Consider the following 27892-nt stretch of genomic DNA (forward strand, 5'->3'; position numbering starts at 1 on the left):
TGAAAAACCACCAAAGAGTCCTTATTGTCTATGGAATAAACTTCAGATATCAGCCCTTAGCAATCTAGCCTCAGGTGCCCTTGCTATTTCGTTTCCCTTGATTACTCTGTGTATCCTCAGTTCCAGCGAAAGCAGGCGTCACAGCTCTTGGCCTTGGCGCATGCTTCACTTTCTGCTAGAAAGTCTTTGCCCTGCTTTTCCCCACCAAATTCCTGTTCCTCATGCAAGGCTCAGTTATTGAGTCACTCATTCAGGAAAACTTCCCTGAGCCTTCCTGTGCGAATCAAGTAGCTATGCTCATACCTGTGCTAGAACTTACTCTATCGTGCTTTATTTATTTATAATTAAAACTGACCACTCAGCCTGATGTGGTCAGTTTCCCTGGCTGGGCAGCATAATGTAGATGTTAAAAACATGAATTCTTGAGTCTGATTGCTTGTGTTTGAATCCCCCCTCTGACTCTGGCCAGCGAGTTACTCAGGCTCGGGCACTTTATTTGGGCTTCTCTGAATTTCAGTTTCCTCTGTAAAATGGGGATAATGACAATACTTCCTGCTTGGATTATTGTGGAAGTTACTGGAGTTAATCCCTGCAGAGAGCTTAGCACAGTGCCCGGTACGCAGTGAACGCGCGGCAGGCATCAGCTCTCATCGCTGCCCTGCATGGGAGAGTAATTCCGGATGGCACCAGCCCTGCAAAGCAGGGATCTGCCTGTCTGGCTGCATCCCTGTCTTATCACCCTTTGTCATCTCTCTCCCTGAAAGGCTCACCCTGGCTGTGTGGGCCAGGATGAGGTGATGGCAGGCTCACACGAGAGAGGAGCTTTTGTTTCCAGAGCTCAGCCCACACTGTCTGGGGTGTGTTGTTACATACCTTGCTGTGGGCCTGCGTCAGTTATGAAGTTTACTTCACTTGGCTCACCCATGTGGGAACCTTCCCCGTCCCTCTGAATGCCCTGCGTCAGCTACAGGTGCGCAGTGCCCCTCCTGAGGCTACTGTATGGATGAGGATCTGAGGTCCAGGGATGGACCCAAAGGTGGCTCACCCACTAGGCAGAGTTGGCACAGTGCCTGAAGTCCACAGCACTTTGAAGGGTCCATAAAAATGGCTTGCTTTCTTTTAAAATTAGAAGAAGTTAATATAATAATACTATGAATCAAGCTTCCTGATTACATATATCTTTATGGCAATGCAATCATAGAATATCATTATAATTTAGGGGGGAGGAAAAAGTCGCCAGGGCTCAAGATAGTCATGCTGTGATCCTGGATGAAGAGGAATTTGCCCGGAATCAATAGTACATTAGCAATGAATCAAGGCAGAAAGTTCATAGCTTATCACCTCCAATTTAGCAAGCTTTTCCCTACATTTTCAAAAAAGTCCCTAGAAGTTATTTCACCGGAGTCTGTTCCTTTCACAGATGAGAAAGGGGACCAGAGACAGGGTGCAACTTGCCTCAGGTCACACAACTCAGTCCTGCTAGCACTCTGCTCACTTGTGCTTCCCCGGCTCCTTGTTGCTTAGTACTTGGTGCAACCATGCTAGTGACAACTGACGCTAACCTCCCAACACACAGATGGAGGAACTGAGGGCCCAGATGTATGAGGAGCTTATCCAGTGTCACAAAGATGCCCACTCCTGCCCCCAAGTTGAGGCTTTTGTTACACCATCATAAAGATGGTTTAGAAATTCAAAATCTACTCACATCAAGTTTCCTCATAAGCCTTGGGCTTGCTTTCTTTTTTCTCTTTCTCTCTTTCTTTCTTTCTTTTTCTCCCCTCCCTCCCTCCCTCCTTCCTTCTTTCTTTTCCATCTGTTCATTCATCCATTCTTCCATCCATCCCACCTCCACCCAACAAAAGTTTATAGAGTGTTTATGTTCTAGGCACCTACAAAAGAGTCTCTACATGCCAAATGGTGAACAGACATGTACTCTTTACCTTCTTGGGGACTCACTCTCCCCATATGTGTGAACAGAATCATAATTTCTATTTTGCCTTCTTTAGAGAGTTCTGGGAGAAGCAACTGAAATAATTAAGATACTTTGTACACTTTAAAACTCCAAGGAAAATTAAGAATGCTTCCTATATTGTTATAACCAATACAGTGTATAATCAGTTTGGGGAAGATTTAAAAATTGGCTATATGAGTAAGTAGATATTCAACTAATAAACATTTTTTCACTTCTGTTTATCCATAGGAAACATAAGGCATTTGTAGAACACTTGACTTTAGAGTCAGAGAGTTGGGTTCTAACCCTATTTATGTTATTACAGATCAAAGGGCCTTTGCCAAGTCAATGCAACATCCTGAGTCTCAGTTTCTTCATCTATAAAATGGGACTGAAAGAACTTACCTCAGAGTAGTTGTAATAATTCAAAGAGATGGTGCATACGAAGTTCTTTGGCCTTGTGCATGGCATGCCATAAATGGTGGCTCTGTTTCTTTCTCAGTAGGTTCACATGGCTCTGAACGGCAGTAGAACAGAGTAGTGATCCTAGGGATACTTTAAGGAGACAGATATGGCAGGAATGGGTCTTCCTAACTGCATAATATCAACTCAGATAGTATATGCATTGTATCAACAGAAGGACGGGCACTAGAATTAGGAAATAGCAAGTCTCTCACCAGAGGATGTAACCTGTGTCTGGTCCATATTCTGGACATCCAGCTAGGACCTGATACATAGATGTCCCATAAACAAGTGTTGAATGAATTGGTGAATGGATAAATGGATACATCAGGCAGGACTTGAACTTTTTAATTTGGGAAATAGAAGAGGCAGGAATAACTCTATCAAAAGCCTCAGACATTTCCAGGGCTTTCCTGGGGTAAAGGGCACAGAGTAACTCCATGGGTTCCTAAGATCAGATCCTGGACCACTGGGTGGAAAGGAGAGGGAGGCAGTTTGGGTTCACTCTAGGAGAGCAGTGAGAAATGCCCATAGGTGCAAAGGCCTTCTTCAGGCTGCAAGCTGTTCTCTGCTTCTGGAAACATGAACCGTCACTGGTTGAGATGTGGTACTGGTGATTCCAACGGGAGGCTGAGTGTTGAAGGAGATGATCTGATGACCTTTAAGGGAACCTCCGGCCCTGACAATGCCCGATTCCATGAATGATGAAGAGTATGGGTTCAAGGCTACTGGGAAGAATGCGGAGAGCAGGTGTCCTCAAAAATTGCTGGGAAGTGGTATCCTTGTCTCAGAGGCTTGATGAGTGAGAGGAGAGAGCTTGTGGGCTCTGAAATCATCAAAATGACCAAAGGTAGGCTGTCTTCTCTGGAGCGGCTCCAGCATCAACAACACCCAGTCTACAGGGGTCAGCTTTGTGCTATGGCAACACTGAAGAGTAAACAACAGCCCCCTCCTCCTTCCCTCCTACTCCCACTCCTCTTTCATGTTTGGCTTTTTCTTCCTCTCCTCCTCCCACTTTTCTTTTTTTAAGTTTATGTGCACCAATTTCGTTGACAATGTGAAAAAGAGAGCAGGGAACACGTCTGTATTTCAAGGGAAGTCAGGAAGGGTAAAGTTTAACAGCACAAAAGAAGCTAAAAACAATGGGTTCTAATTCTGAGACAAAGCAACAGACATTTATGATTAATATTGTGTAGCTAGCATTTATCAATTCCCAGGTGAGGAAACTATCAGGGACGTGAAGGGATTTTGCCCAAAGCTACGTTGCTAACAAGTGGCAGAGCGGGGCTTTCAACAGATCAGACTCCATAGTACACATGCTTAACACTTGTTACCTTGCCAGTGACCATGTGTCAAGTCCGGGTACATTCATTATCTCATTAGTCCTCCCTAAAGCCATCAGAAGTAGGTAGTATCATCTCCATTTTAGAGATGTAAAGACTAATACTAGGAAAGGTGCCTCGACTTTCCAAGTCACATAGCTAGTGAATGGTAGAGCCAGCATTTGAAGGCATATTTGTTGATCTGTAAGACCCTGAGCTTTCTCTGTCCACACAGCCTGCTGACATAGAGGCAAAGAAAGCAGGCTGGAGAGTCAAGAGCCAGCAGGAAGCAGGTGAACCCTGAGCCCTCTAAACGCACCACATAGGTCTGTGTATTAATAAAGCGTGTGGGTTCTAGGAACCCTTGGGCATACTCTTGTCGATCTTGCCTTACATCTGGCTAGCCTGAAATAGTTTACAAGGAAATATGCATGCCTTTATCTCTGTTCTCTCTGAAAAACAATCAATGAAGCTCACAGGGCAAGACTTTTAATCCCTGGTGTACAAGTGGGAGAACTGAGGCTCAGAGAGTTGAATGAACGCATCTAAGGTCACACAGCTAGTAAAAACACTAAGCAGACTCATACAGTCAGGGGAATCTCAGATAATGGCTCCCAACAGGGAAAAAGAATACAGGCAGAGAACAGACATACCTGCCACCGTAGAGACTTTCTCTTGCTCCACACAGTCCCGCATTGGGAAACCCAGGCACATGTATTGACTTGCATGGCAAACACGTAGAAGACAGCTGAGCTCATCTTGACCTTGTGGATTGCTCCAAAGGGTCACTTTTGATGCCTCCACCTTTCTTACACCAGGAGGCAGGGTGTCCAATACTCAGTATAGTTTGGGAGAAGCCTCCAGCCAGGTGTGACATATTTCAAGCCTCCTCCTTCCACTGAACCTAAGATCAATCCTCTGAGTCAAGGTGGGCCTGGAGGGATGGGGATGCGGAGGATCGGCCCCTCAGGCACTGAGGTACCTGTCTCAGTGCCATCCCTGCCCCTCTCTGCATGCCTGGGGCTTCCAAGTCCTCCAGGGTCATTTTGGTGGTCCGCCCCCGACTGAAGCAAATGCAGGGACATGGGTACACTTAACCCGAATCTGTCTGTTTTAATCACTATCCTCTGGACAGATAAAAGCTTTCCATAGGATTGCTCTCTCAAGCATTCTTCTGTAGCTTTGATATCAGCCATTAAATCACGGAAGGGAAAATAAAACAAAACAAAACAAATATGGGACCAGCTCCAACCTTTAGCTTTTATATATTTTAGTCTCCTGAAAGAAACCATATTGTTGACCTAAATTCCCCCCTTGCATCCCCACATCCTCTCACCTTTGCTTTTATTTTCCTGGCAGATGTCCCACAGCTAGTAGACACCCTTAAATTGGAGGGCCTGAAACTGCCTTCCTTTCCCTCCTCCCCTTCTTCCATGACCTGAGATCTCCCACAGAGGGGACCAAGGCTGGGATGGCTGAAGGACCTGGGGTCTCAGAGCCACAGGGAGTCTGAGATGACGGGATATCTGTGGCTGTCGATGTAACTCTCCCAACTCATAGGTGGGGAGACGAGGGAGCACAGAGGGGGAAACTGCTTTCCTAGTGACACACAGCAGAGTAGTGTCAGAGCTGGGGCAAAGAACCTTGACCTTGAGCTGAGAGTTATTCCCATTGAAGAAAAGCATCTGGAGGAGAACTCTGGCTTAGGATCAGTCTGGCTGTGATGGCACCACTCTCTAGCTGGGATCCTCGGGCGGGGTCGGTGGAGGGGATTCACTTAATTTCTCTACATCTCAGTTTCCTTCCCTGTCAAAGGAATATCAGGAAAACCCATTTCACTGGGTCCTATGGGCACTACTAGGATGTCTGTGCTTACTTAGTAGCGAGACTGCTACATTGAGTCCCTCAGCAAATGTTCATTATTATTATCATTATGTGAAAATGCTACTTTGTCACAGGCAGAAATGACGCAGGTAGAGTTTTCACTCCTCCCACCTCCACTTTCCCAACGACAGAAAACAAATAATAATATAAACTTGATATAAATTGTCATTTTTTGCTAGTTGTCCTCCCTAGACAGTGGTGGAAGGAAGTCAAATGTTATCAGAGCTAATTCTGTGTGGGGTTAACCCATCCATCCCGGGAAAATATTTTAGGAAGAAAAACACAGGATGGAGGCATAGCTTGAGGCCCCACCTCTCTGTGGGGGAGCTGAACTTGAAATCAGGAGTCTCGAATTCCAGTCTTTCCTACTGTTTAGTGCTGTGTGACCTTGGGCAGGTGACCTCCCCTATCTGATTGTCAAGTTTTATCCTCTGTAAATAGTACCTATTATACAAGGTTGCTGTTAGGGTGCTGGGAGATACCTTGGCACGGAAGCAGCTATCTCCCTGCTCAGCAGACAGCAGGGGCTTCAGAAATGCACCTTGGAGCTGAATCCCAGTAGGACCACTCCCTCATGAGGACTCTTTCCTGTGCATGGTGACCGCACACAGCACTTTCTGCATCTTCCGGATACACGTGGCTCTGCTCCCAACAGAAACTGAGCAAACTGAAGCGATGGAGCATAACCAGACAAAGATTCTGATCTGGGCACAAAGCACTGCAAGATGGGATAGGTCTTAGGGAAGTTTTTGTGGGGAAGCTGAGAAAACTTGTTGAATGACTGGTGTTGCAGTTTCCGAGGATTACCGTAACAAAGTACTACAGATCGGGTAGATGAAACAACAGAAATTTACTTTCTCACAATTCTCCCAGCTAGGCGTCTGAGATCTGGTGTCCACAGGGCTGGTTTCTTCTCAGGTCTCCGTGTGGTCTTTCTTCGGTGTGTGTTTGTGCCTAATGTCCTCTTCTTCTCAGGACACCAATCATAATGGATTAGGGCCCAGCCCACCCCAGGGATCCATTTTAGCTTGATTACCTCTGTAAAGACTCTGTCTCCAAATAAGGTCACATTCTGAGGTATAAGGGGATAGGACTTCAACGCAGGAATTTGGGGAAGACACAGCTGAGCCCATAACACACACGGGCAGAAAGATGGGAGGCAGCCGAGAGTGTGACAGCAGCCTTGGAAAAAAAAAGAACATTTCAGTATAGGCCTGTGAGGTGGGGCAAACCTGGCTCAGACGCCCACAGGCAAGGGGGCCAGTGATGAGAGTCCAGAGTGTAGGACAAGCCCCGGGAGGCCTCCCTAACCCCCACGTAGACAACTGGTCCAGCACAGTCTTGGGTCCCTGTGAAGTGGGGTGAGCCAAGTAGAGCAGATCAAGCACTAGTCCTAAAGAACCACTGATTCTTAGTCAGTGTTTCGGGCCCCAGCAGCAGAATGGCATGGACGGCCGCCTCCTGGCTTGCAGTTCAATTCAGCTTGCTTGTGTTGGCGCTGTGGGACTTAACAGAAATATTTTTGGAGGGGGCCGTGCCTTCAGACAGCCCACACTTGGCACTTAGTGCAATGACGTGATTAAGAACCTGAGCCTAGGAATCCTATGGGCCTGTGTTCCAAGTTGTGTTGTCGTGGATAAGCCTCTTCCCCTTCCTGAGCCTCAGTTTTCTCTGAAAAGGGGGCAGTGCTGATAGCTTTGTTGTGACAATTAAGTGAGAGAGTTACTGTGGGGCACACGGTGCTCAGAGAGTTTTAAATAGAGGGTACTATGCTCTTCAAGGAAGCCAGCAATAGAGAGGAATCTCTCCTTCCCACCCTCCCTTCCTTTATCTTTTACTTTTAATAACAAGCTCTATGGTGTACCTACAAGGTACCAGGCTCTGTGCTAGATGCTGGGCATTTCAAAATGAACCGAGTAGACGCATAAGACTTTGGATGAGTAATTACAGAAGTGGTGAGTTCTCAGACAGGGAGGAGTATGATGTTACGTATGAGAGGAAGATTTGTCTGTGCCTGGGGAGGAATGCAGTGGTCAGACAAAGCTGCCCTAGGGTAGTAGCTTTCAAGTGATCCTTTAGAGGGTGACCCCCAAACCCCAGAGGGTTCTCCCAGTCCAGCCTTGGCCAAGGTTTTGGGAGATGCCCCCAAGCCTTCTGCCATTGGACTCACCTTTTTCATAGGTGCTCTTCACCTCTGGGTGAGGTTTCAGGGGTTGGTGAAAAGAAAAAGGGGAAATGACAATGAACATCAAGCTTCTTGGTGGGGATACAAAGCCCTTTTCATGGCAAGCCTCCTCAGGCCAGCTGACCAGGGTTGGAGTGCCCAGGGATTGCCATGAGCCCCAGGGCGAGTCCCCTACCTGGTCTGCGCCTCCACCTCTCCATCCGTGCAGTGGGCCTGGAAGAACAGACTGTCCCCCACCCTCACTGTGTGCTTGCACGTGATTACAGCCTGGAGGCAGGCTGGCGCTAATTAGATGTGGGTGTGTGCGGGATTGCCGGAGGCTTCCATCTCGCCAGGTGGGCACACGTCCCCTGGGATCAACCTGTGATACCACACAGATGGTGCCGGCTTCAGACTGGTTCTCACAATTTCTCTCACTACATCTCTATCTTCCTGGGGAGCCTTGGGGACAGACGATGTGGTGGAGGTGTTGGGGGTACACCCGTGTCCTCCAGAGAACACTGTTCCATGTTTGCAGGAGAGGGGACCAAAGCACGCAGGAATCAGGAATGACACGAGGCATTCGACTCCAATCGACACACAGTTTTGACTACGTCTGTTTATAAGGAACTATTCTAGCAGTGAACAAAAGAGCTCTGAAACTGCAGTGGGGGATCCTTTAGCCCAAACCCCACCTTTTCCAGAGGAAGGAAACAAGGCTCTGCAGAGTGTCCCCAACAAGTTCACCCAGCTAGCTGAGGCCAGATCTCTGGGTCCAGACCCCTGGCTCGGGGCTAGGGATACACAGCATCTCCTTTCCAGCCCCTGAAATTTCACTACTGCTGATGAGGTTATTTTCATACAGAAATAAGTTTCCATTACCATTATATCCCCCACCCCGTCCCTATTGAAGTCAGCGATTTTTTTCCCTTCGCCACTTACACTCCAGGTAAATATTTTCCTCTGAACTTCTGGAGTCGCTGCTTCAAGGTTCTCATTGCCCTTAATGTGTTTCCTCTTGGTTCCACTGCAAACCCTCTCTTTGCCCTTCCCCTGCCTCCTGGGGCTAAGCCATCTTGAAGTCTTCCACTCAAGTGTGCTCAGTGTTGCAGGGTCTGGCCTCTTCTCACTATTTCCTTCAGCTCTCAACTGCAGACAGAGGTGCCCTGAGCCAGGGTCCCAAGCCCCAGGAAGGTTCTGAACTGAGGGCACCCTACAGATGTGTAAACATTTTACCTTGCTAACCCTGCCAGCCACCTTCCAAAGGCAACAAGAAAACCAGGGACCTAGAGCCCCTGGCAAAATAAAAACCTGCAGAGAGAGAAAAAGAGGGAGATGGGATCTAGTTTCAGATGTTAATTTCCTCATTAGAGGAATTTTCTGTTGAAGTGTAGGGGGTGGGGGTTAGCCAGGGGAAGAGGAGAAGGTGAATTTAGAGGTGGAGTGGGGGACACAAAAGTGGGGCTCCAGGAGCCATTGCTCTCCTTGTTTCCCAAAGTGGGGTAACTTCTCCCAAATCTGGAGTCAGAACCTTGGCTGTGGAGGGATCAAGTGCAAGTCTCCTACTAGCAGCTAAGCCCATGGGAATTTATGATTTCTAAGTAGGTTTTGCCAGTGGATGGGAGGAGGACTGGAGCTTTTTTGAGCCTTCGTCCTACCTGCTCTTGGTGCATTGGTCAAGATGCCCTCAGGGTACTTTCTCTCTCTGGCCTTTCTGTGTTTTCCCTCTTGTCATTTTCTCCTTTTCATCTTTGACATCACTCCCAGACCTTCCAGCTTCTTAAAAATGAGCTTCCATTGGGAGAGCCACTGTATGCCAAGGATGGTTCACCTTCTATGTCTTTAAAGTATGACGGCATACTTACAGAGAGGTACAGACGAGGGAATTGAGATCCACAGAGGTGAAGTGATTTGCCCCAGATATGCAGCTAGTAATCACTGTCATCAGAAATACCCCAAGTCCAAAGACCCTGTTCTTTCTACCCTACCAAGAACACACTCCGTCTTCTGATTTTCTCTGTCCTGGAGCCACAGACATAAATTACTGCTTTTGATTCTGTTTGTCCTTTTCTCTTCTCCCAGTAATCATTCATGTGCTCATTCATGAGACACTAAAAGTGGCTGCTGTAGGCAAGGCATGAAGCAAGCTGCTGACGGGGTACAGATGGCCCAGACAGAGTCATCAGTCTCAAAAAAACATCCAGTCTGGGGTGGGAGAGGGTATGGGAAGATGATTCTAAAACCAGAGAGCAAGTGTCCAGCTTCATAAAAGTAAACTGAGTTCGGAGAAAAGGATGATCATTCCTTATAGGGTGACCAGGGAGAGCTTCTTAGAAGCTGTGATTTCAGTTTTGAGCCACTGGGAAATTTAGGGTCACAGAAGAGCAGACTTGGACCAAGCATGTGAGGGGATCTGCCTCCAGCCCTCTTCTTGACCAGGTGGAGAACCAGGACACAGAAGAAATACTTGGTTCCTCACCAAAGTTGCTCAGCCTATGCGAGTAGGGTGACCTTGTGAGGACACTCTGGTGATTTCCTATAGGACGGTTGAGTAGGGAATGGAGGAGAGGTGTAGGTGGACTTAGATGCCTGATGCCAAAACTGACATCCACATCAACTGCTAACAGATTTACACAAATTCTGAGGCTCCAGTGCCCACAGAGGAGTAAGGACTGTATGGGCCTCTGCTATTGATTTTTTCTGGAAGGTCTCCATGCTCGTTTGATGAGCACTAATGGTGGAGGCATGCTTCAAGTTATGGTGACCACAGCAATTCTCTAGCTAAAAGTAGGAACTGTCCTTCTAAATCCAAATGATCCTCTTTTATTCATTCTCGTGTCCCTGTCTTTCTCCTCCCACCTGGCCTCATGCATCATCTGACACTTGAAATACACTCTTCATTAGAAAGACCTCTTCCCCATCCAAAAGCCTCTCTGTGCCAAGGGCACTGGGTATATTCCAGAAAGGCTGGGGAATAGGGGTTAGTGAGTGTAAAGATGATTAGATCCAGAGAGAATCTGGTAAGTGACTTGCTAGGGTTCAGAGAGTAAGTCTAGAGATGTCTGGCTTGAAACATTCCCAAACACCCAAGTTAAAGCTTGTGATGACATCCCCAGGCAGGTGGTGTGGTCCAGATCCCTGGTGGCATTTTTGGAGACAGAGATGCTGTAGAGTTAGTGAAAATGACAGTGACTTCCAGGGCCTGATGGATCCAGGATCCACATACCAAAGTTGAACTTAAACTTATCTCTTTACTTTCTTCAATTTCCATTTCCTCCTCTGTTACCTTAAGATCACCACCTTGAGAGTATTCTATAGATTAAGTGAGTTCATGCATACATAGACCTTAGGACAGTGCTTGACCTTCCCTGGAGGCTTGGCAGATTTTACTTCTAATTATTAACTATTATGTAGGAGTCTCCGACATCTGCTTGTGTTAAGAGGCTGCTTTTTTTTCAATATTAGCTTTAGTTTAGAGAAAAACAAGCTAAATTGGATCTCAGGAAATGTGTCACTGACTGTGTAACCTGACAAATGCCTTCCATTCTCTGGGTCTCAACACTCTGACCTGTCAAGTGAAGGAGTCGAAAGTGGTGATCTCTAAAAACCTTTCAAGCTCAGATATTAAGCATTCTTCCCTTTCTTTGGGAATAAATCTCAGGGCTAGCCAGAACTCCTATTTGAGATAGAAGCAGTAGGTTTCCTTGTCCCCACTTCTTTAGGCCGACTTTCCCGACAATTCACCACCACTGAGCACGTGATGACAGCTAACGTCTGATGCACACTCCAGGTGACAGTGACCATAGCAGGAGCTATCCTACTCAGTGAACATCCTCTATTATCATCATCACCCTCGGTTTCTCCTCTTGCCTCCTATGTCATTTCACACTTAAAATAGCCTCTTAATTAGAAAGTCCTCTTCCCCATCTAACAGCTTTGCAAAATCAAGGGTTTTCAGGTCTGAATTATCATTATTGGTATCGTTGTTCTTGTTTTCTTTAGCTCAAGTTCTTCAAACAAAATTATCTCTTTTATATGGTCCATTTGCAAAACCAATAAAAACTGGAAACTGAGTTCCAGTTGCAGTGAGAACCCCTCAAGCCCAACTTGTTTGTCCTCGCAGTTTCTCTCGCCCTAGCCTTGTCCTAGGGGTTGTCCCAGAGGCTCCTATAGTAACTGCCCAGATCCAAGAGAGCACAGTTTGAAGGCCATTGGTCTAGAACATCCTGGTACAAATTTTATCAGGAAGAAATAACTTACTCCCCCTTTATTTTCCTCCTTTATTTACTCATCTTTCTTTTTTGGGGCCACATAGGGCTGTATGACAAGTGTTCTTATACCTCACGTGACCGAGGATGGGTCGTGGGCATTCACACCGTCAGTGACCAAGGCAACAGAGACCCACGCTACTTTTTCTCCTTGAAGACAGACCGGGCCCGGCAAGTGACAACCATCAATGCCCACCAAAGCTACCTCCCAGGCCAGTGGGTATTCCTAGCTGCCACCTACGATGGGCGGCTGATGAAGCTCTATGTGAACGGGGCCCAGGTGGCAACCTCTGGGGAGCAAGTGGGTGGCATATTCAGCCCAATGACCCAGAAGTGTAAAGTGCTCATGTTGGGGGGCAGCACCCTGAACCACAACTACCGGGGCTACATTGAACGCTTCAGTCTTTGGAAGGTGGCCAGGACTCAGCGGGAGGTGCTGCTGGACATGGAAACCCATGGCCTCCACCCTCCTCTACCTCAGCTCCTCCTCCAGGAGAACTGGGAGAATGTAAAGCGCGCCTGGTCCCCCACGAAGGATGGCAACATCCCCCAGGTGGAATTCAACGGTGCCCACAGCTTCCTGCTGGACACAAGTTTGGAGCCCCCTCTGTGCGGGCAGACATTGTGTGACAATGCAGAAGTCATCGCCAGCTACAACCAGCTCCCACGGTTCCGCTGGCCCAAGGTGGTGCGCTACCGCGTGGTCAACCTTCACGATGACAACCATGAGAACCCCACGGTGAGCCACCAGCAGATCGACCTCCAGCACCAGCAGCTGGCCGAGGCCTTCCAGCACTACAACATCTCCTGGGAGCTGGAGGTCCTGGAGGTGAACAATTCCTCTCTGCGTCAGCGCCTCATTCTGGCCAACTGCGACATCGGCAAGATTGGGGATGAGACCTGTGACCCAGAGTGCAACCACACGCTGACTGGCCACGATGGCGGGGACTGCCGCTCCCTGCGCCACCCCGCCTCCGTGAGGAAGCCGCAGAACGGGGTGTGTGACATGGACTGTAACTACGAACGGTTCAACTTTGATGGTGGAGAGTGCTGCAACCCTGAGATCACCAACGTCACCAAGACCTGCTTTGATCCAGACTCTCCATACAGGTAAGACCTGCAGGGCAGATACTGCCCAATTCAGAGCTGAGCTTTCCCCACATTTCACAGGCAAGTCCCCTGAGGCCCATACGGGTCACAGAAACTTTCCAGTTTACACAGGACCTTTGTGACAGACACCAAGCTGTTACACAGGTGATCGAGGGGACCATACTGAGTGTAGCCCATTACAGAAATATTTATTGACTGCCTACTCTGAAATAAGAAGGAAAATCCAGAGCCCTGTCTTCTCAAAGAGCTTGGACTTTAAATTGGATGGTATAAGCTGAGTACCAATAGCTGTTGAATTGTAGGTGGTAGAGTGAGTTAGAGTTGTGCTATCCAATGCATCATCTCTAGCCCCCTGTGACTATTGACCCTATTTTTTTCGAACTATAAGACGCACCTAGGTTTTAAAGGTGGAAAATAGGGAAAAAATGTTGAAGCACAAAATGTGGTAGAATATTGAATAACACAAATAGCATAGTATTTCACCAATGTAAATGTAAACGGAACTCAACAGCAGCATTAACAACCATTATTCCTCCCAAATGGTGGGGCGGGGCGGGGGGGGTGGGTAGTGCATCTTATAGTCTGAAAAACACGGTACATTAAAATTACTTAAGATGAAGTAAAACTTAAAATCCAGTTCTTAAGCCACACTAGCCACATTTCAAGTATACAGTAACTTTCTGGGGCCAATGGCTATGGTGGTGGACAGAGCCATGTGGTCTGTTGGACAGTGTAAGTAAAATTGTGCTTACCTGAGGTCAGACAGCCTGGGTTCAGGTGTCGGTGATACTATCTCCTCACTATGTAACCTCTTGGAGGCTATTTCCTTACCTGTAAACTGGGAATAATCATGGTACCCGCTTTGCTGAGATGCTCTGAGGATTGAGAGGCGGCCTCCAAGGGTGGGCAAAAGTGGGTTTGCAGTGCTTTGTATGGATAAAGACACACAGGTTATGATTAAAATCATACAAGAATAAATTCTGTTTCATGTCCTCACAGCTATAAACCTCCTTTTGCCCACCCCTGTGTAAAGCATAGTCTTTCTTTTAGTGGCTAGCAGGTAATAAATATACTCTCACCCAGCGGACTTGGCATTATTTGTGTAACGAAAGGTAGCATGTGCTGTGTTTAGGGGGTGCCTTAGGAGATGGCAGAGAGGAAACTGACTTGCAGCGTGAGTGTCTCAGGGAAGGAGTAGGTACAACTTGGAGGACAGAAACTGCGCTGGGGCAGAAAGGAGCATGCTAGAAGCAGAGGAACTTCTTTGGGTACTGCTGAAAAGAGGGTAGAAAGGAGGGCCTTCTGTCTAATGCCCGTCTTAGCCTCTGCCTTGTGCTGTCAAGTCTAACCAGGATCCACAAAGAAAAACCCAAAGGTGATTTATATTTGATGTGAAACTGGGAAGAACTCGTTCCAAGCCAGGGAAGCAGTCAACATCCACTTTCCGGATGTCCCAGATTCATGCTGAACTTTTCCATTCTGCCCAGCACACAGGACCCTGGACTTGCTGATAGGCCGAGTACATCTGCAGACCTCTGCAGGTTTTCTGCTGACTCTTCTCTTTACGTCTCTCTCAAAAGAGCAAGGGCCTCCCATGTACAGACAGAATACCTATGTGCAAAGGAATGACGATGCTGGCAGGAGAATGTCGTGCCTGGCAGCAAGCCAGAAAGCACGTCAGCTCAGCCTCCTGGCACCAGGCGGGCCCCTGGACTCTCACCTTGGCTTAGTCACAGGAGCAGCCCAAGTGGGAAGAAGCCTTGGTGTGTGGCCAGTTCCTTCCAGGTCACGATGCCCTTTCCTCTCTACTCTCCTTTGGGCTTTGACAGGATTTGGCACGGAAGAAAAGACAGAGGTTAGCATTTGCATTTGATGGACAGGGAAATAGAGGAACTTCAAGAGTGAAATGATTTGGCCAAGGTCATGGGTCAGGAAAGTCATTCAGTTAAATCACAAATGCAAGTCTTCCAAGGTTAATGCAGTGTGTACTTGGCTAAGCTAGATGCCCAGGAGTTGCCAGTGTGCATACGTGGAGTGGACATGGAGGAGGACGAAGGGCCAGAAGGAGCTAGAAGTCATTCACCCATTTGTTTGTTCGTTTGTTTGTTCGTTCGTTCATTCATTCATTCATTCATTCATTCATTCATTCATGTAACGCATGTTTATTTAGCATCTGCCAAGGGCCAGGAAGGTGAGCCCTCTTTTGCTGAAGGGAATCCGAGATTCAGAATGATGAAGGAAGGGATTTACCCAAGTTCGCTCAGCTACTCAATGGAGAGCTTGGACTTGAACCCAGGCCTATGGGTGTCAAAGCTCCCACTGAAGGAGGGTATTTTTAAGTCTAAGGAACAATAAGAGGCAGAGTTAAAGGACAGAAGTGGCAGGCAGGACGTCTTTTCTAAAGCCTTGGGAGAACACTGTTGCATATGACTAGGTCAGGACCGAGGGCAACTGGCCTTTGTGGCAGGTGTGCTGTGCTGGTGTGGAGGGGCCGCAGGCCCCAGGGCCCAGGCACCTCACCATCAGCAAGCAGAGCTGGCAGGCTCTGGTGACCTCTTTTCTAAGTCATGGGACTGCACACCCAGAGTGTCTGTGGGCCACCCATTGCCAGCGCTGTGACCACTCACACCAGGGCCTGTTTGCTTGCTGGCTGGGGAAGTCATGTGCCCTGGGTGAGCCCCACCGGGCAACGTGTTGTCTCTGGATGGGGATGGGCATGGGCGAGAGCATGCTGGCAGATCAGCTCTCCTGTGTGCAGAGAGAAACCTGTGGAAGTTGGTAGAGAAATAGTTGCTTTGTCACTTTAACAAAAGGAGGGAGAGGAGGGAGAAAGAAATGACAGAGGGAAAGAAGGAAGGAAGAGAGACACCTGTGATAGAAGCAGTGAGAATTAGAGTGACATTATTATCTAGGTAATGTTTAATAAAGAGCTGGATTTAATTCTTACCCAAAGTGATATTCTCTCCCTCTCTCTCAATGAGTAAAGATAATATTTAAATTACTACTTCTCCATCTATGGTAAAAGACCAGGGGTTTTTTTTTCTATATGTTGCGAACCAATACCTTTGTAATATGCAGCAAAACTGAATTGATAAAAATGGAATACCACAAGAGTGGTGAAGCAGTATCCAAGTTCTATAGAAGTTTCTAAATGCTCACTCCCTGTTTTTGTGCTTGCTGTGCAACAGACTAGCGGAAACAGTTGGTATATTGCCTCCTTTGAGTAGCACTGATGAAAATTCGTCATCCTGACAAATTATGTAGCACTTTCCTCGAGTAAAGTGAGATCTACCAGTAATACAGCTGGGCAGCTGGGCAGACTCCATCAGAGAAGAACCATTTCTTTTAAAACATTTAAGCTAATTTGTTATCTAATAGTCCTTGGGTCCCCTTAGTCCGTGTTCTCAACCACTCCTGTGCTGCAGGAGAACATCCAGTCCTACCGGATCTGGGGCTGCAGAAGACATCAAAATGGTGTCAGGTGTCAGACCTCATACCATCCTCGGAGATCACCGGTCCAAAGCCCTTACCATCCAGAGAAGGAAACTGAGGCCAAGTTCACACAGCCTCTCAGTGGTCACACTGAGCTTAAGGGTGCTCTAGATCTCTGCAGCCTGGGTGTCTGCCATGCACAGCCCCCCAGTGCTGCCCCTACATCCTCACGGGCCACAGAGACCTGCCCCTCAACTTCCGTCCTTGCTCTCTTCTTCCCAACTGTCCCCAAGAGCTTGAGATGATGAAGTGCTGCGGGAGTGCGTTTGGAAGAGAGCTGGATAATGGCCTTCAATTTCTTGGAGCCATTGCAGAACTGTCAGAGCTATATTGGCAGTGAATTTTTCCTTATTAAGAGGCCATGATAAGGACAGCCAGCTGATGATGAGCACACAGAAGGGGACTGGGGCAATACGATGGCCAGGAGCCGTGTCATATAACCATTTGAAGATGGTTGGCCTGGATGAGAAAGTTCTCACAAGGCCATGACCACAGGGCCATGATACATGTACTTCAAGTATCAGAGGGCATGTCCTCTGGAAAAGGAGTCCACATTGAACTGAATAACAGAGAATGCACCCTGTGTGAGGACGGTTGTTCCAGGGGAGTGACTCCCTACAGGTGAGGGAGCTCCCTGTCTCCTGAGGCATGCACAGAGAGGCAGTAGCCACAATTACGGAAAATGGTGGAGAAGGTGGCCTTGATGGTCTTGGGTTTGAGTACTACACAGCCAAACTTTTTGCTTATACCTCATTCCAAATTATTTTAGGGAACCAAAGGATGACTATTTCTATCCTCTAAACAGGCATTTATTGGGCATGTCGATATCTGCTGGCCTCTCTGCACGTCTCTCGGGTGTGGCAATGAGCGGGACACGTTCCTCACCATTGACGGGCTTCCACTTTCACAGGAGAGTCATATGCAAACATAAGAAACTCTGACCTGTGGTTTTAATGACAAACAGTGGGGCAGGAGACCTCAGAAACAGAGATTTCTTTTGTCTAGGGAAAACAAGGCATGTTGGCTGGCGCAGACATGATTTGAATAGGCACCAGTGCACAGGCGGCACATTGAGAGGTAGAGGCACAGTCTGTATCAGCCAGAGGCCTGGCAGGGAACAGATGGCAGGCACATTCAAACAGAATAGTTAAGGAGAGTTGGGGCGGCTGTTTTGAAGGAGGGGCTATTTACAACAGTTCCTGCAGGGTTTAGAACAACAGCAAGGCCAGGGTCAGCTACAGTGGGGAGCTATTTCCATCTTGGGCCTGTAGGGTCAAGCGGAGGAAGTGGTTATGGAGCCCAAATAGAGTGGCTGTGTGGAAAGGGATTTCTGGCCGCAGCTGTGACTCTCATGAGAGAGGAGTAGCCAGCGGACAGCACCCTGGTCAGAAGGGAGTCAGAAGAGTCAGTTCTACACACCATTGGCCTCTGCCTTCTGTCTCCTGCCAGTGCTTTCCATTGGGGAACCAAACTGGGAATCACAAGGCGGAGAGACCTGTTTCTGTGGCCCAAAGAGGCCGGCTGCGCAATAACACAGAGCAGGTTGGAGAGGACTGGGGAGTGGATGTGGATGAGCAAACAGAACATGTCCAGAGCACTGAGAAGGCCAGCCCATGCAGAAGGTACACCATCAACAAGGGGGAGGGGAGGAGCTGGGTGAGGAAGGACTGGGAGAATAAGGAGGCATCCAGTGTGGCTGGCACCCAGACCATAAGCAGAGCAGGGTACAGTTTACCTCATGGAAAACTCTACTATCAGGCAAAGTTCTTCCTCCTTGCCTCTTTCCCTTACTTTATTTCCTTCTTTTCTTCTTTACTTCCTTTCTTCCTTCATTGTCTTCCCTTCTTATTCCTTTCTTTCTCTCTCCCTTTCTTGCTTCTTTTCTTCTGTCAATAAATATTTGTCGAACGCTCCCAGGGTGCCCACCCAGTTCCTGTCCTTCCGGAGCTCAGCATCTAGTGGATGAGGCAGGCAAGCAGACGAGCCATGGCGGCCACTGGTGTGAAAGTGGCACAGTGTCGGCCAGGAGGAGCAGTCTGTGTGAGCAGTACTAGTCCTTCTACCAGACCGGTCAGTTAGAAAAAGACATTCCGAAGAGCCTTGGCATCATCTGCTATGGTGGAAATGAGTCAGGTTGGCATAGCTTTGTCTGCAGCCAGTAGAAATGTCTACAAACAAGTTAGAATGCATTTCACATGCCTTTTTATGAATCAAATGGAATGCCTGGATGTGAATAGAAACCCTTAGTAGCAGGAAGCCCAGAGGCAGTTGACACTTTGGGCTGCATGCATCCCACTGCAGGAGGATATTACAACAAACCCACCAAGTTTCTGTTTGGAACTCTCCAGTCTGCGAGCTCTGGCACCAGTAGGTGAACTTCACCTTTCTCCATAAAGATCTATCCATGTGGAACAGGACAGATAGGAAAAAAGAGGCTTCTCTTAAATGCTGTTGGCTTACAGGGAAACATCTTGTCTTCTCTTTATTATTATTACTTTTAATGTGGTAAGGGCATTCCCTGTGACCATGTTGTTGTTGTTGTTGTTATATTAGACCAAAGCTGATATTGCTGAAAGTCTTAGGAAAGGGTACAATAAGCCTTGTGGCAGCCTCCTTGACCTGCTGGTAGCTGTTGTCACCCTCTGCCTCTCCCCATCCCCTTTACCAGAGGTCATTCAAGGTTTGTCTTTGCTCCCTGGGGTCTCACTTTTTTTCTGTGATGATTGCATGGAGCATACACTTCCTTCTCCCAAGTTTTTTCCAAATCTGGACAAGCCGCACGCAATCAGGGATTCTCGGAGTGGAAGGTCCAGCCCCTTTGCTGTAGGAGACTGAACATCCAAGAGGGGCAGCGCTGACCTAGGCCTCACAGCGAGAATGCAGCCAAGCTGAGAGCAAGACCTGTAGCCTCATCCCCTAGTCCTGAGGTATTTCAGCCCCCCTACATTGCCTCAGTGTCTTAGAAGCTGGCAACTGGAAACATGGAAAAATTCTATTTAGTATGGTCATGTTCTTACCCAACATCCATACATTTGTTAAGACACTTTAATAAACAAGGCAGTGTGATAAGTGCCCTGGGGATCCAAGATGTAATCTCCGTCCTGAAGGTGCTTGTAAGCTGTGGTTTAATGACCTTTTGTTACAGTCATTCAAGAGATGGCAAGGAGGCAGATGATTAATTTCCAAATGAACCGCACAGATGATAAGACTTACGTGTGCTCTGAGAAAACACAGGCTCACTGTGGTTTGGAGAAATTAGGAAAGATTTTCTGGTGGAGAAGGTATACAAACAGTCTTCCAGCATTTAGTTGGCTCTGTAATGATGGAAAAGAAGAGGGTGAGAGCAAGGGGACTGAGGAGGGAAGGTATGGGGACGGACTTCCTGCAGGTAGACGCGCCAGTTTGTTCCCCAAGTTGCAGAGCCCCAAGGATCAGACTGCCACAGAATGAAAGAATTCAGGGGAAATCGATTCTAGTCCTGGCTCGGCAGCTTCTTCGCTATGCAATCTTGGGCAAGTCTTTTAATCTCCCTGTGCTTCCATTTCCTCATCTATCAAAAGGGAAAAATAATATCTAACCGCCTGCATCCCACAGTTGCCTTGAGGGTCCCATAGAATGATACCCCAGAAAGAGTTCTGGGAAGAGTTAACCGGTGTGCACATGAAAGAGGGCATTGTTATTTGTCCGGCAACTGTTTTCATTCTTTTCCAGTAATCACGTAAGAGAAATTGCTTGGAATTTTATATAGTCAGAATATCAGAGTTTATTTAACGTGACTAATATTCACTGGAGCAATAATAGGAGTCAGGCCTGATGTAGTGGGAAAATGATGCATGTTAGAGGCGGACCAGGGTCTGAATCCTGCTTCCACTCTTCATTCGCTGTCTCACCTTGGCCCGTTTCTCAACGAGTTGCTGGTTTTTCATTTGTAAAAACTGGGTGGGAACAGCTCTCCCGGGACATGTCAGGAAACTTAAATGGCGTCCTCTGTGTGAAGCACCTGGCACAGTGTCTGACACATAGTAGGTGCTAAAAAAAGTGCCCTCCTTTCTAGATCCCACACACAGATTCCTCCCCGTCAGCATTGTTTTTTGAAGACACCTCCGGCATCCTCACAAAGAAGCCACTACACACACAAATGGAACCAGTACACACACTGAGGCTATTTACTCAGGTTACTTTCATTCCTAAAATACTCACTATTTTTTTAAGCACTATCCCCAGAATTGGCGTTTTTCAATAAAGATCACATAACTTATATCAAACTCATGGAGCTTACATACTCATTTATCTTGAAAATGACCCAAATGTCTCACTGTGTTAGGGGACATGTTTCCACATGAAAGAATGCCAGGCCACGTTGGGGTTGGTTATAATGGGTGGAAGTTCCAATTTGGTTGAGTCCCGAGATTTTTTGATCATCTCTAGCCCATGTACCCGCCTGATCGAAGCACCACACATTCCGGCCACTTGTACATGTGGTCTCACTGTCTCGGATTCAGTCTGGGTTTCCCTCATGCTTATCTTCTGAACAAAGTCCCCTTTACTCACGGGTCCCATCTGTGACCCCGGTACACATGTGACTCTGGTGTTTGAGAGCAGAATAGAGGGGAGAATGGAGAGCAAGGGAAGAAGGGCTCATAGCCCCTACAGGTGAGGTTGATAAGGAGCTCAAAACCACGACCTGGGAGAAGCAGCGGAGGATGCGTAGTCTAGCAAATACATGAGACTTCTAGTTTTGGAGACAGAGCATATTTCAGACAAACCCCTTAACATTTCTGTGACCTTGAACAAGTCTCTTCCTTTTATCAAAGACTCGGTTGCCTCCTCTGTAAAAGAAAACTGGGGGCAGAGTAACACATTTGGGGGTTTAGAGGATTCAGCGAAATAAAATACAGTCAGCCCTTCAGAGCAGCGCCGGACACTTAGTGTGCTCTCCAAATAACAGTGGTGGTTTGTGTGGGGATTTTCCATCTCCAGGAAATCTCCTGACCTCTTGCATGCATGTCTCTTCATTCCCAGCCGCCCTTGATCCTGAGCCCCTCACTGGAACCTCGGGACCAGCATGGGAGTTGGAGACAACCTAATCACTCTCGGCCACTGAGGGCCCTTTCACTGTGGGTCCTGTAAATGCCATTTTCAAAAGAGTTTCTTTACCTCCAAAGCTTGGCACATATTAAATGCTAATGTATCCATTTTCTCATGAGATAAGCAGCGCACCACCCTAAGTTAATGCCTTTCCAACTCAAAGCAAAGTCATGGCTGGGGTCTCAGGTGATTCACGCACAGTCTAGGGAAGGGTGGGACCACCCAAAGCAGTGTGAGAGGTGGAGCTTTGTTGCAGCGCACTCTGTCTCTCAGAGTTTACTGATGCAAGTTGGAACCCTTTCTTGAGGACACTCCAGGGGGGCCCCCAACTTGCTGGGATCTGTGGTTGCTCCCCTTCTGACCCCCTTCCTAGATGTGTATTTCCATCTGTAGTTCCCTGGACAGATGGGAACACACTCAGTGCCCTTTCGAGGGCCTCAGCGGGAGGCAGTTGGGTTTTTTCCGCCCTGGGTTTGGCAGCGTCAGCACTCCCATTTTCCTTTCTGCATCCACTGATGACACTGACCACTCATGACAGCCTCTGCACTCGGCCAGACACCCTTCCAGGTTGGGAACCGAGCAGCAGGGGGGCAGGGGTGTGTGTGGGAGGGTGGAGAGGGCAGACAGCAGTATCTTCAGTTCTCAGGAACCACATTTCCCACACATTGATCACGGCTCAGCTTGTGTCTTCAAAACTCACAGCTGGCTGCCGTTCCCCCTCCTGAGAGGGGACGTGTCCACACCTCCATTCTCACTTTCTGACAGCACCACCCCAGTGTGGGAACTGCAGTGGGGATTGCTCATGGCTTTGTTGGCATAAGTTGAACAGGCTTCCATTTCTCTGGTTTTATGGAGGAGGAGCATTTTCTGTCTCTCTCCTGACATGTCTGCTTTTCTTTCTTTTTACCCCATTTTAGGTGCTCAGAGGGTCTGGGGGGCGAAGGGTGGAGGGTGAGGGGATTACTGTCTCCATTTCAGGCTTCTCATGTTGGTGGTGGCAGCCTTTCGTGAGTTCAGACAGCCAGCCGCAGTTCTTAGCCTTGAGCTTGACTTCTGACTACTGAACTATTTTTATGGCCATGGAGGACAGTGGCGGCTGTAACTCCAAAAAGCCTGAAACATCTCAGCATCTAATAGAGAGTGGAGGGGAGACACAGGAGAGAGCTCTTTCCCATGAGGATTCATGGTGCAGAAGTACAGTGTGCCTGTGGCTTGGCCAAACTTTCCAGGAACTTCCCAGCCAGCATTGAGTAGGTCCCTTCTTTTACTCCAAATTCTTCATCTTACAAATGGGAGGATTGGGGTTCAATATTCCCAAGATCTGTTCCTGTTCAGACATTTTCAAATCAAACACTATAATCCTGGTTCCAGGCTTGTGGGGACTGGGGCTACATTATACATGGGGAGGTTAATATTGAAAAGGTAAAAATCATGCTAGACACTGGGGACATCCAGGGAAATAAGAGATAATCTTGTCTTCTAAGTATTTACAAGCCTCTACTTCTTAATGGAAGTCTGAGAATTCAGAGTAGCAAGAAAGGAACAACTATACTCTATGACAAGTTAAAAGAAAATCTTCCTCGAACTACTCACGTCCCAGCAGTAGCCTAGTGAGGGTGCCTCCCCTTGGGCAGTCTGCGTGTCTGCGACTTCATTTATTCTGGGCCTTCAGGCCCTCCATGTGGCATCTTTCCAAAAATCAATTCGAATTTAATTCTACTTTTGACAGCCAGACATACAATGTCATGCTTTTCCCAGCATTATTTCCCCATACTTGAACTCTTGATTGTCACAAGACCCTTTGAGAGCTATCTCTTTTTTAACCCCAGGAGAAACCCACATTTGGGGAAGTTACTAGACTTGTTTCAGGTCATCCAGAGAGGTCATGTACTGTAACGACTGTATAATGCTAACTTCAGGTCATTTGGTGATTTGCATGGGGCCACAGTGCACTCTAAAGTCTAGAAGTTGCCACATTAACACATCTTAGTGATGATGTTGTAATTCTTGCTCTATTCTTTCCAAACATAATATTGTTCAAGTCACTCTTCACATCAGTTCTATGGTTTTCATGGCTAAAAATTAGAGCCAAACGACACAGTCTAATGAAATACCGCCTGTACCTAGAACATTGTGGCTGCTACAACTTATGAAATAGAGGTGATTTGTCTTTATTTAATTGTGCTTCGAGTGCAAGACAAACCACAGGGCTGGTTTGGGGGCTGTGTGTATGTTGGTGTATTTGGTGAGCTGTGTGTATATTCTGTTCAACATGGTCAGTTGTATTGTTTATCAGCTGTGGTTTTGATCTTCCAAGAAGAAAGTGAGGTGGTGGGAAAAGACAGCTGTGGGCCCTGGAACTGTTGTGAAAGTGATCATTTGACGTGATAGTCACGTTACTGTTCTCGTACTTTTAACACACCAACCCCCCTTCAAAATGCTGCTGCTTCTTACTTATCAGGTATTCTTCTTGTTTAGTGAATTCTTGGGAAATAGGTAAATTCTGAAACCCTGGAACTATCAAAATAGAGATTATGTACTCCAGGCAAAGATCTTGGGAAGTGACTGGCCATTCCACAGTGTGTATGTGTATGTGTACCTACTATGTGCAGGCACAGTGATAGGTGCTAGGGGTACAACAATGAACATTTCACAAGGTAGGTATGATTCTGCCCTCATGGAATTTCTTGCAGGGAGGTAAGTAGCGAGTTGAATAATCACTTTATGGAGAAGTTCAAGGTGCTGAGGAAACACAGAGAATGGGTTCTTGACTTGTTAGGGGTCAGAGTAACTTCTGAGTCTGAGCCTTCATGGATGAGTCATGTTCACCAAGTGAGGGTAACTGAGCTTGCCAGGAACCAGGTGTTCTGACACTTTGCCTTCTGCCCCAGCCACCACTTTCAAAAAAGCAAATGAGCAAAATAGGAGTTACGTAGTTCCTAGTAGTTCCCAGTAAAAGATAATCATTTTAAATTACTGTCCTTTATTCTGTGATAATTTTATTCTTTCCTTTGGAGTACTACTCTTTCATTTTATTACATGAGAGACATCATGAACGGTGTTGGGGAGGTCCTCTTCAAACGCTTTATTTATTTGTCAAAGTTAAAAATTGCTACTTCCACCTCATTTTTTAAAAATGGTCCAAAGGTCTGAGAACCTCTCCACTGGGCCAGCCTGCACCTGTGAATCAGCACCTTCCTCTCGTCCCACCCAAGTCCTCAGGATTCTCAATGCCACCATCTCCTGGTCTCATCGTGGTCCTAGCCAGCAGTGAGCCACAGACCAGTGATTTTACTGAGTAAAGCTTCCAGTGACTCAGCAGAGGGCACAGCCCCAGGTGGCACTCTCCTTCTGGGCCAAGAGTTTAGGACAGCAGCGGGAGAATGGAGGCCCTGATGTATAGAATCCGAGAATGACAAAGAAGAAATACCCAGTGGACCAAGTCAGAACCCCGATCCATCATTTCACCTCCTCTCCCTCCCACCCTGACTCAGCATTGAAGTGTTCCTCATACATAAATACCTCTCCTACTTAGATATTCTCAGAATATTCCCACAAGCCACTGCCAATGCCTTCCTCTCCACTTCTCTCCTTTAGACCATCTTCCACATTCCCCCAGGAAGGAAAGAAAGCCCTTTGGAAAACATGAACCAGATCATTTCTAGCTTCCATAACATCTGCCACGGTCTGCTTAGGGCTTCTAGGCTGCCCCATCCTCCGTAGCCTGTGTACAAAAGCCTTGCTGATGTGGCCCTGTCTGACCCCTACACCCTCATCTTCCAAGCTGCTCTCATGTCCCCAGCTCTGCAACCACACCACAGGGCCAGTGTCTAAGAAGCCGCAGTGTCTCTCGGCGTCCTAGAGCTCCTGCCATTTTCCTTGGTCCAACGTTCCATCAGTGTTTATTTTTCATGTGAAAACCTCACTAATATCTCACTGACCTTCATCGAGGGTCCTCCAATCACATTCAGCACCCTTTCTATTGTGACACGTGTCATAAGAGAAGAGATAATGGGGAAGGGTGTGGTCTGCAGCAGCCAACACACTGGGGCTGTATCTCACCTCTGACACCTAGGAGTGGAAGGAGGCACTTTGAAAAAAATGATGTCATCTCACTGAGCCCTGGTTTCTCCCCCTGAAAATTGGAGATAGCCATAGCTCATACACAGGGCTTTTGTAAAGTTTCAAAGAAATGATATTGAGGAAGGGCATCAACAGCTCCAATGTGGGGTAAATTCCCCAAGTGGTAGGTTTTGTTAGTATTATCACATGATGTCCTGATCATCTGATTATTTGTCTGGCTTCCTTCATAAAACTGCTAACTCTGTGATAGTAAAAATTGTTTCTCTTTTATGTTTGTATGCCCAGTTTCTAGCAGGAAGCATGGTATATGATAGAATGAATGTTGGTGACTGAAAGAAAGACTGAATGAATTATATGAAGGCAGGAAGGGAGGTAGGGAGGAAGGAGAGAGGGAGGGAGGATGGGAAGGAAGAGGAGAGTATGGAAACAATGACTTATTCAATAAACAAATGAATAATCAATTTTTTTCAAATGATCTTTGATTGGCGCTGTTACATTTTTCTTAGAGTGTGTGTCAAGCATCTCCACCAAAGCTATTATTTTGGAAACCAATCATTCAGGATTCCAAGAATTTAATAAACTCTCCAAGCACTTTTTATTTTCCCCTTTGCCTCTCCTTACAGACAAGAGAGGCTAAAATATTTAAGCATTTCTGACAATGAAACTAAGCAGGAGAATAAAATCCAGATCATTGGGGCCCTTGGGATAAAAGTACAAAATCCAACTTTTAGAACTGGTCACAGCTTGGAGAAAGCTTGTAATTTGGAACAAGGGATATGGATGCAATAAACATTCTGAGGTTTATCTTGCTTTAATGACTTGTCTTGAGTGGCTTTGATCTTTACATTTGATAATCACTTTCAAATGGTCTAGTGTGTTCTGAAAGTGGAGTAGTGGGTCACGGACTTGAGACCCTCCTTGGGAATGACAGGCTGCAATCAGAATTTGGAAATAGGCAATGTACAATGAGTTGTAGAAACAGGGCTACTGCTGGTGAGGAAGATAAACACATTGACCCAGTGATAGGAACCAGGGTTCACTGATGGAAGGGAGACACTGCAGGCCGTCAGAGCTAAGGCCTGTTTTCTCTGGATCCTTGAGTAAGCTAAAAAGAGAATTAGGCATCTTGGGGTCTTTTCATGGGTTTGGCACTCTTCTAGACACTTCCTTAGGTATTGCTTCCTTGAATTGTTATGTTCTTCCCTCTGGGTTGAATTTGATCATTGTCATGTTGCTGATGAAGAAATTGAGGCTCAGAGAAATTAAGTCACTTCTGCAAGGTCACACAGCCCCTTAGGAGGAAAGGGGGGCTTTGAACCCTAGTCTGTCTCTCTTTTAAGATGTGGCTTTTTCTCTAGCACTCTGTTGCCTTTGACCTTAACCTGAAAGAACTGTCACCAGGCTCCGGCTTGGAAGTGGCCCAGTCTCAGCAAATGAAGGCATCAGCACATGGCCAGCACCATCCTTGTAACCCACCTGCACTTATCAAGTGCCCAGGGAATGGAAGCTGGGCAATAAGACTACTCAAAGATCTCCTCCTCAGCTCTCACTTCTGCAGCAGGGAAGTCAGTTTGCTCTTAGTGGGAACAGAGGCCGAGACTGCTCAGTCTTGATCTGGGCTCACTGTGAGCCATACCTCTGACCAACTGTCTTTAAAATAGGAGAGTCCATGTATTACATTTTGACTTGGAAAAACTCAAGCCTTCCATGATTTATGTGAGGGATTTGTCGTCGTTGTTGTTGTTGTTCTGCATTTTGAATGTAGTTCTCTTTTGCTTCTCTTTCAATAAAACAGGCCCTGACAGCTCTCTCATTGAGATTATTACAGAGTTGTACCATCTCAGGCCAGTGCATTTAGGAAATACGTTGTTGGCACTCACCAGCGAGTGAGATGCATAAAGAAAATATTCTAATGACAGTTGAGTTGAGAGAGCTTTGATCTCTCTCCAGAACTGCTCTCATGGCTTTGAAATGCAGTTCTGGCAGAGGGGTACAGTCTGGGTGCCTTGGCACTCTGGGGATGGGCCCCTTGAAACTGACATTCCAGGGGCCCTGCAACCTTCGCAGT

At 47.1% G+C, this 27892-nt stretch overlaps 1 protein-coding gene across 1 annotated transcript in view; it reads left to right on the top strand.

Moving 5' to 3' along the window:
- Positions 1-27892, top strand: part of PAPPA (pappalysin 1) — a 224305-nt gene that overhangs the window by 20158 nt on the left and 176255 nt on the right. The window contains exon 2 of the mRNA XM_045840799.1: positions 12099-13161. Within this exon, the coding sequence (XP_045696755.1) occupies positions 12099-13161 (1063 nt within the window). The remainder of the gene's footprint in view (positions 1-12098; positions 13162-27892) is intronic.

Source organism: Phyllostomus hastatus, unplaced genomic scaffold (genome assembly GCF_019186645.2).
Source record: "Phyllostomus hastatus isolate PE091 unplaced genomic scaffold, TTU_PhHast_1.1 phas_contig_34, whole genome shotgun sequence".
Taxonomy (NCBI): domain Eukaryota; kingdom Metazoa; phylum Chordata; class Mammalia; order Chiroptera; family Phyllostomidae; genus Phyllostomus; species Phyllostomus hastatus.